This window comes from Poromitra crassiceps (assembly GCF_964638095.1).
Source record: "Poromitra crassiceps genome assembly, chromosome: 3".
NCBI lineage: Eukaryota > Metazoa > Chordata > Actinopteri > Beryciformes > Melamphaidae > Poromitra > Poromitra crassiceps.
The window spans coordinates 39,009,960-39,019,034 of record NC_139625.1 but is presented as its reverse complement, the minus strand read 5'-3'; the positions used below and the strand labels follow the sequence as shown (position 1 = coordinate 39,019,034).

Sequence of the window (9,075 nt, the reverse complement as noted above, 5' to 3'; positions counted from 1 at the left end):
AATTGTGAACCAGATTGGTTTCTTCAAATTTGTTGTAATTTTAAGATTAACAGAAATTATTTGGTCGACCTAGAAGCATATCAAAATCAAGGTATGTTATGAGAATAAGAAAAAAGTCTGACAACATCAAGTCCTGTTTTACATTATGTTTTAGGTGATATTTACTAATTTCCACATGTGAATATTATTCTCTATTAATAAAATTCAAGCAGGTAGTCAATGCATTACCAAAGGAAATAGTGTGTATACTTTGCTATTTGCAGAGCAAAAACATGTCCAAGACGTTAAGGAGGAGACGGAGGACTTTGCAATTTGTGAGCCAGCTGAAGGACTTGGAGGATCTCCTGGGGCCACTGAGGCTGGTAAACGGACATCTGCAGAGATGGGCTCTGACTCAAACCAATCCACCAGCAGCAAGAGAGTCAGAGTTTCATGCGAGGTAAATGCATTTCAACAAGATATAACCCAACTTGGGCCAAACATGTCATCTAACCAGAACCTTAAAATAATGTATAGGCAATGTCAATGTGTCTGGATGTAAATTGGCCATGTTTTCAGTTACATATTTTTATTGCTTCTGTATATATTTTATTACTTGTATTATATCTAGTGTAGGCCAAGTCTTTCGCACTCTCTGTATGTATTTTAATGTTATTTATTTACTCTGTTTAGACCAGGCGGCAGTTGATAGAGGAGAGCAGCCGACGTGAGCCGCTGTGTCTGACCAAGACTGGAGAGAAGAGGGACTGTGGCCAGGAGAAATCCAGAGTCTCCTATAGAAAGCCTCTGTTCAGCATCTCCCATAGGATCACAGAGAAGAGGATCACACCGAGTCTGGAGCAGCAGGCTAGTCAAGGCGGAGAGCATCAGCTCCACTACAGCAGCATCCACTCACCCAAGCTCCTCAGTCCGGAGGAAAATGGCCCACTTGAGGCCTTTCCCACCACAGGGGGCTCATTGGGCCAAGCCTCGTCAACAGACTCCAGCTTTTATCCGCTGATTGAGAAAATGTTTTTCATCCTCAATACCCTCAACTCAAGCATGACGCAGTTGCACAGCAAAGTGGACTTACTGTCCCTCGAAGTCATGCGGATAAAGAAGCAGATCAAACCAGCCGAGATGGTGACAGAGTTCCAGCCGCCTCCAGAGTATCTGCTGACGAGTGATGAATTAAACCAGCTGATGGAGCAGACGTCCAGTGCGGGGGAGCTTGGCTGTCGGTTGCTGGTGCACCTCTTTCCAGAGCTGTTCAGGACCAAGGAGTGCTCCCAAGGCTGCACGGCGAGCAAGAGAACACTGGACTCTCTCCATCTGCAGCTGATACGTAACTATGTTGAGGTCTGCTTCCCTTTGGTCAAGAATAACAGCGTGTGGCAGGAAGAGTGCCTCCTTCAGATTAATGACTTCTTTAATCGCTTCTGGGCCCAGAGGGATGTGGAGAGTGCTCGGCTGCACAGGAAGCAGGCGGTCCCAGCAGGTGCTGGGATAAAGGCTGAGCACGCTCAAACCTGCCGTTTCATCAATGAGGAGGGCCAAGAGGAGCACGTCTCTCTCCATAGCCAGCCCAACAGCCTGGCTGTGTCAGACCTTGCCTTTGACACTCAAGCCACAGAGGACCTGGATGAGTTCTCCTCCCCTGAAGACTTTGTTATTTTTCTCATACATCGCCTCTTCCCTGAGGTTTTTGAAGAAGGAAAAATGCCAGAAGGCTCCAGCAGTTTCAGTAGTGTGGAGCAGCTGATTCTGGACTCTGACAAGATGGTAATAATAAGGAAGTATATGGAAGCAAATTTTCCCGATGTGCCTGAGGACAGCTGGCTCCAGGTGTGCATTCAGCGTATGGAAGATGCACTAGAGGGTCCTCACAGTAACAGCAATGGGAGTGAACCTGATCATATCAATGATGAGAGCTACGACCTGGCCAGCCTTCCTGAAGATGTTTCTATCATCAAGGTTCCTGACTTGGGGGATTACGAAAGGCCCAGTCGTAGGTCCAAAAAGTCACTGCTTGCACCTATGGATTTTGACAATCTGGAGATTCCTCCACCAGACTTTAATGTTCCCCAGGAGTGTCTCTTGTCCAAGGAGCAGCTGAAGAACAACTATGACTGTAGCTTGTCCATAGGGAACTTTGCTTCTCGGCTGTTGGTGCTGATGTTCCCCGAGCTCTTCACCCATGAGAACACACGGAAGCATTATAACTGCAGCGGCTCCCTGGGGAAGAAACAGCTCGACCCTGTTCGCGTCAACCTGATCCGCCACTATGTGCAGTTGCTCTACCCCCGGGCCAAGAACGACAGAGTGTGGATGTTGGAATTTGTGGGCAAACTTGATGAGCGATGCAGACGACGTGACACAGAACAGAGGAGGTCCTACCTGCAGCAGCGCAAAGTCTACGGTCAAGAGTCAGAGCAAGACGTTGGGGACTTTCTTTGCCAGCTGAACCAACTTAATCCAGACAGCATGAGAGAGGATCCAGATATTCCCTCGTTACCCCCTGAGAAAAGTAGCAAAGACTTCTGCAAGATTCCCCTGGATGAACTGACTGTGTCCATACCCGACTTCCCCGTACCTTCTGTCTACCTGCTCTCTGACACAGAGGTGCGGGAAATCGTCCAGCAGAGTCTATCTGTTGGAAACTTTGCTGCCCGCCTCTTGGTGCGCCTCTTCCCTGAGCTCTTCACCCAGGAGAACCTGCGGCTTCAGTACAACCACTCAGGGGCCTGCAACAAGAAGCAACTGGACCAAGTGCGCCTCAGGCTGATACGTCACTATGTGGAGGCAGTGTATCCTGTGGATAAGATGGAGGAGGTGTGGCACTATGAATGTGTGCCGAGCATCGATGAACGCTGCCGGCGCCCGAATCGCAAGAAGTGTGACATTCTGAAGAAGGCCAAGAGATCAAGCACTGTGTCCTAGTCCCAATACTATGGTTAGGAGACTTCACTTCTTATCATGAAAGTAATTGCACAGTACATAAGCTGAAATCGGATTGTTGAACCTTTACAAACTGTCCTGTGTAGGATGAAGCCAAGCTGTTATGGGTTTCTTCAGTACTACGTATTCTTGGTCATATTTTATGTTTTGACTACAGCAGTAGATGTAGTTTAAGTAGTCTTATTAATATTATTGTTGGAGAAAGTCAAAACAAGCTTCTATTTATAAGCCAAAACTGTCATAGCTTATCTAACATACTTTGTTGATAAATGTTGTAGCCTTAAAAACAATAACAATGATAGCTAATAGCATAGTTCACACTTTCGCTACATGGATAGAAATGACTCACAATGAAGTGATATCTTTCCATTGCAGTTACTGATGTAGCATTGTGCCACCACTGTTTTAATAACAATGTGCTTATGTTAAGCCTTCTTATAGAAGTTTATATTATAAAGACAATTTAACCATGACAATGGATCATGTTAACCTATTTCTAATAAAATCACAGTAATACATATAATTATGGTTGGACTTTTGTATACCAGTGCCTTAGCTTAGAGGATCTTTAGTGTATTTACTGTGGGTGGTGCTAGGGGAAATCTAACCATGAGCCAAAATATCAATTTTACTTACTATGCTTATTTATTTATGCTACTTATACTTATTCTACTCCTACTCAGGACTATGCAAACCATTGGCAGTTGACTGTGGCTTCTGATCTGAAGTGCTTGACTTCAGATCAGACTTCAGATCTTGACTTAACTTCTATTATGGGTAAAACACCTATAATACTTATCTTGGCAGAAAATTACATTTTACAAGTGTGCTCTGCTTGAAGGTTTCTATTTATTTATAAATGTTTATACATAAAGACAATGGAAAAACATTTGAAAATGTTGATCTGAGGGCTTTACAAAATGACCTAACCATCTGTTGTGTTTCTCAGCCATGTGTTTTCAGATGCTCAGAAATGTTTCAATACTGAAGATGAAAATATTTGAATTCTGTTTTTGCATCATGTTCCTTTACTGCAGGCCTGGAGTGGTGTGAGGCAACCCTTTTGAAAAATCAATAACACTGCCCAACTTAGGTGTTTTACCACATGAAATAATATTGCTTCCAATTATCATTCTGCTGCATTATAGAGCCAGTGAAGATGAAAGGGAATGGCCAACACACAAAAGTTTATAGGTCAGATGAAAACTCATGTTGCAATAAAACAGCATATGCACGTACATCAGCCGAGTCATCAGGACAGTTTTAAACCCTCGAAGTTCATCTTTATGTGGGCAGTCCCAGAGTTTAGCAAGAAAAGGTAAAGATTCAAAATCCTTATCCCAAGTACCAACTGTTGAATGTCCATAACCATTAATAACTGGTAACCAAGTCATTATACCCTTCATAACTGTCCACAAAAATGACTAGATCAAAGTTATTTTGAGACCATTCACCAACATGCAGTGCATTTTCTGGAATATATTTCTTAACGTGGGTGTTGCCTTCACTGTCCAGTGGTATTACAGTCAGTATTGCCATATGCGTATTCATGGCTTGAAGGCGTCCTCCTTGGAGAGCTCGACACTTTTCCAGCGCCTTAGAGCAACTTTGTACTTCTCTGCGTCATTGGATTCACCCAACACCTTCATGAGGATGACCCTCATCAGAGTAACGGTGTTTGTTTCTTGGTTCTCTGACAGCACCAGGTCTAACGTGTCCCCAACTTTCACCTGGATGAAGAGCCAGACAAATTACAGCAAATTAAGTTGAGACACAAACAACACACTGAAGGCAACAGAAAAGCTCACAGTAAACAACCTAGGACGTCAAGGTGAGAATGTTACAGAGGCAATACATAATTTTGTAGTCAAATACAACTCACAGATTTACTTTTCTTGATGAGTTTCTGTCCATTTAGCCTGAGCTTGTTGCTGTAGAACGCATCTTCAATTTTACTGTTAAGACAAAGGGAGGTTAGTCTCTTTGGGTTTGACCAATAGACGGTTTTAACTTGACAACAAAAACATTCCAAATTGAAACCCAGCTCGCTTCCTGTTGCAGTGTTTGCTGTGGACAGGGTAGGGGGAAAAATGAGCAGGACTGACAATTCTGTCAACAGTCTATATGGGTTTTTAAAGGCATAGTAGTGACGTTTTTTGTGCCAATATTCAATATCTTCAAATTTGATCATATGAAGTAATTTCCAAAAATGCTAAGTATTCAGTCCCCCCCCCTGGTGTGTACCTGTCGAATCTGATCAAAATGTTGCACTAAACTCAATTCAGGTTAAATGGCTTCTGATAATCAAATCTATAATAAATATGTAATCAAACAAACTGCATCACATCCATCATATTGGAGGTGGACAACACTGACTGGCTGACATCAGATTTTTTCAAAAAGACCAATATTGGCAACCTCATTATCGGCCTCTTTAAGTTGAGCCAGTTTAAGTAAAACATGGTCTCCTATGAGAGCAGCTGACATGTCACACTCACTTGCGTGCCATATCCAGACCGGCTTTCAGGATGACGTCACAGCGAAAGGACTGCACATATTTCTCCAAGTCTTTGTAATCCTTTGGTACATTGGGGTCCTCAACCTCGTCTTCATAGTCGCTGTCCTCAGGGTCTCGCTCGTCCTCATCTTCCTTCTGTGTTGCCCTGGCAGCAGCTTTCTTCTTGTTGCTTTTGAACCTCAGCTGATGGACAGACCAACTCCTGACCGCGTCTCTGCCACGGACAGTGGGCCTGTGAGAGCCCACTGTGGGGAAAGCCGAGCAGCCCCAAAGCTGGCGAGTGTGTATGGTTCTGGGGCACCATTCAGTCCGCCTCAGTCCATATCCAGGATTCAGCAGCTGGCGGGGCCTCAGCCTTCCTAGCTGCCTCAGGGCGAGTGCCTGTACCAACAAACTCTGCATGCTGGCTCTCCACCCTGTCATTACAAAAACATCGCAGGACGTTATTCAAGATTAATTTTAATAGCCATAGTGAGTCATCATATTACAAACAAGGAAATTATAAATGATAAAGTGCAAAGTAAAACTCCTTTAAAGTGACATATACTGGGTGGGGGGGGGGGGGTGTCCGTGGGATAATGTCAATGAGAGCCTGAATTGTATTTTAATATGCACTCCATTAGGGCTCCTACTAGGCTCTGGAGGAGAGCTTTGAAATCACCACTTTGTTTTTATAGTTTTATGGAATGTCCTTTATCCTACTGTTTTGCTACCCTGTGTTTTTAGTTTTATTTATATAGTTTATTTTGAGTTTGATGTTTGCATTTATTTGATGATTAAAGCACTTTGTAACGGTTTAAGTGAGTGCTCTAAACATAGTTTAATGTTATTTTGTTTATTTCGATTTCTGTAACTAGCCACGTCAAGTCGGCTAGCTAGATGAATAACGAGCAAAACACCGGACGTACAGCGATTCTGTCTTCAAGATAAGAGCATAACCATTACGCCAAAAGTCGTTGCAAATCATGCTTGCAATGTTTTATTTTGAAAGTTATCACAGGAAGTTATTGTTTTCCGGGTTGCTTGACACCGACATGTAGTAAATAAATGAGAAATAAAAAAATACCCCCACCTCCAAACATTTAAAAGGCAGCGCTGTCACGTTTAAACCTTTAACTCTATTATGTGGCCGCTTTATTCAGCAAAATCATAAATGTATCACAAACCTTTTGGATCTTTACTTTAGTGAGCAGATCACCCTTACCTATAGCAGATCCAGCTAGCAGCTAGCAATCACTGTTTTCTTAACCGTCAACCAATAATGTCCATCCATGAGCGTACTCACCAAACCAGACTCTATTGCCAGTTTCACCTCGTTAAAAACAGCAAAATAAGAAGTCCGTTTCAATCATGCAAATATTGCTTGGTTAAGTGCACTGTTAAGTGAGTCTGTTGGTTAAATTCTTCGTTTCAATCTGCTCTTATTATCAGTGCTGTTTGTGTGCTAACTGATGTGTCTGTGCTGCCACCTAACGCACTGGAGGGGGACGACATGTGACCCAACTGGTGGGTGGCAGTCAAAGGGAGATACTAGTCTGGCAAGACTACAGTCAAAGTAGTGTTCCCCACACAGAGTAGTCAAAATTGAAGGGGTTATTGTTTCTTACTGTGATATGGCATATACCATGTCACTCTATCCTTTTGTTAATACTATCATCCATGTTATGATGCACTTGTTATGATCATTAGCCTCTGGGGCTTATAGCTTACTCAAGGTCATTAGCCTCTGGGGCTTCATACTCAAGGTCATTTGCCTCTGGGGCTTATAGCCTCAAGGTCATTAGCCTCTGCGGCTTATAGCCTACTCAAGGTCATTAGCCCCCGGTCATTAGCCCCCGTTCACACAGTACGCCGAAGCAACGCTCAACCTAAGCTGTACCTACGCTGAACCCACAAGTTTAATTTAGGCGTCCTTGTTTTTTTTTTTTTTTTTTTTTTATTTAGCAATTTAGATTTTTTAGAACACAGAAAAACAAACCAAAAACAAACACAGATACAGTAAAAGAAAAGAAAGAAAAAACATACATACACTAGTACCACCAGTTACAGCTTGTAAATATACATAAATTATGCTTGCAAACATATATACATATATACAAATGAGTGGGATCCCACGCGAGGGAGGAAGACCGGCCGGGCGAGTCACCCATCACCCCTAACCTCGTCAAGGTAGGCCAGAAACGGGTCCCAAATAGTTTGAAATCTCCCAGGTGAGTTGGTCCTCAAGAACCTGAGTCTCTCCATTCGTATGATGGAGATCATGTCCGCCAACCACAACTGAAAACAGGGTGGAGTGGGGGACTTCCATTTCTGCAGAATGAGTTTCTTGGCAACAATTGTCCCCTGTGACAGAGACTGCTGCACAGCTGTAGGGAAGTTCAGAGAGGACTCCGAGCAGCCGAAGATGGCGAGTTCTGCCTCTGGCTGAAGGGTTATTTTGTAGGCCTTAGAGTACCAATCAAATATTTTGGCCCAAAATCCGGTCAGTAAAGGGCACGACCAAAAGGCATGAGACAGAGTGCCCTCCGACACCCGACACCTGTCACACAGAGGGGGGATCGATTTTTCCGAGTTATGTAGGTATAATATCACATCGTCGGCATACAAACTGATACGCGTCTCAATACCACTGACCTCCAGACCTGCAAGGCTTGGGTGACTACGTATTTTTAGAGCAAGGGGCTCGAGTGCGACAGCGAAGAGGGCCGGCGAGAGAGGACAACCCTGCTGGACCGAGCGAAGTAGTGGAAATGTGGTTGACCTGTCACCATTGGTTATGACTGAACATGTTGGACTATCATATATGAGCTTTACCCAAGATATAAATGAATCGCCAAACCCAAATCTGTGCAGTGACTCGAACATATAAGGCCACTCAACCTGATCAAACGCTTTCTGTGCATCAAGTGATAAAATTGCTGCTCCGCTAGTCTTATTGTGATCTGCGTATATGGTGTTGAGGAGGCGTCTGACATTGGCGAAAGAGAACCTGTTCGGAATGAACCCTGTCTGGTCAGGATGAATAATAGACGACAAATGTTTATTTAGCCGGGTAGCCAGCGTTTTAGTAATTACCTTCCTGTCAAAATTCTGGAGTAATTTAGGCGTCCTTGTTAACAGGCGAAGTCATTCACACCACCCGCGTGCGTGCCACGCTGACACCTTGCCGAAGCCACGCTCACACCACGCCGAAGCGATCACTCAGGATTGACGCCGATTTTCCAAGCATGAATTAGCGTCATTAGCCTCTGGGGCTTCCTACTCAAGGTCATTTGCCTCTGGGGCTTATAGCCTACTCAAGGTCATTCGCCTCTGGGATGTATAGCCTATAAGGTCATTAACCTCTGGGGCTCTGGCTGTGATTATCTTCGGCACTCGGCCTGCGGCCTCGTGCCTACGACTGAATCACAGCAGTGACGATATTAGCCAACAACAGCACTCCCTCTCATGTGATATTGCTTATATATATATATATATATATATATATATATATATATATATATATATATATATATATATATATATATATATATGTGTGTGTGTGTGTGTGTGTGTGTGTGTGTGTGTGTGTGTGTGTGTGTGTATATATATATTCAAAAATTTCAAATATGTATATATAT

At 43.5% G+C, this 9,075-nt stretch overlaps 2 protein-coding genes across 5 annotated transcripts; one reads left to right on the top strand and one right to left on the bottom strand.

Moving 5' to 3' along the window:
• The first annotated feature begins 270 nt into the window (after window positions 1-270).
• On the top strand, window positions 271-3,380 carry bend3 (BEN domain containing 3). Its single transcript, XM_083633757.1, has 2 exons — window positions 271-439; window positions 673-3,380. The coding sequence occupies exons 1-2, from the start codon at window positions 383-385 to the stop codon at window positions 2,917-2,919; spliced, it is 2,304 nt and encodes a 767-aa protein (XP_083489883.1). The 5' UTR covers window positions 271-382; the 3' UTR covers window positions 2,920-3,380.
• A 729-nt stretch (window positions 3,381-4,109) lies between these two features.
• Window positions 4,110-6,869, bottom strand: mtres1 (mitochondrial transcription rescue factor 1; the record flags this gene model as incomplete). Of its 4 annotated transcripts, none has more annotated exons than XM_083633652.1 (4): window positions 4,110-4,667; window positions 4,820-4,892; window positions 5,436-5,871; window positions 6,660-6,869. In XM_083633652.1, the coding sequence occupies 3 exons, from the start codon at window positions 5,855-5,857 to the stop codon at window positions 4,485-4,487; spliced, it is 678 nt and encodes a 225-aa protein (XP_083489778.1). In that variant the 3' UTR covers window positions 4,110-4,484. The 4 variants fall into 4 exon arrangements, with proteins under 4 accessions (XP_083489778.1, XP_083489780.1, XP_083489779.1 ...); XM_083633654.1 differs by having other exon boundaries at window positions 4,828-4,892; XM_083633653.1 differs by having other exon boundaries at window positions 6,741-6,862.
• Between the last annotated feature and the right edge of the window lie 2,206 nt (window positions 6,870-9,075).

What these genes read in the sequence shown, in the direction of transcription:
- bend3 (XM_083633757.1), top strand. Translation starts at nt 383, where the DNA reads ATGGGCTCTGACTCAAACCAATCCACCAGCAGCAAGAGAGTCAGAGTT. An exon ending in GAGTCAGAGTTTCATGCGAG is followed by an intron (nt 440 to 672) that starts GTAAATGCATTT and finishes TACTCTGTTTAG; the next exon opens with ACCAGGCGGCAGTTGATAGA.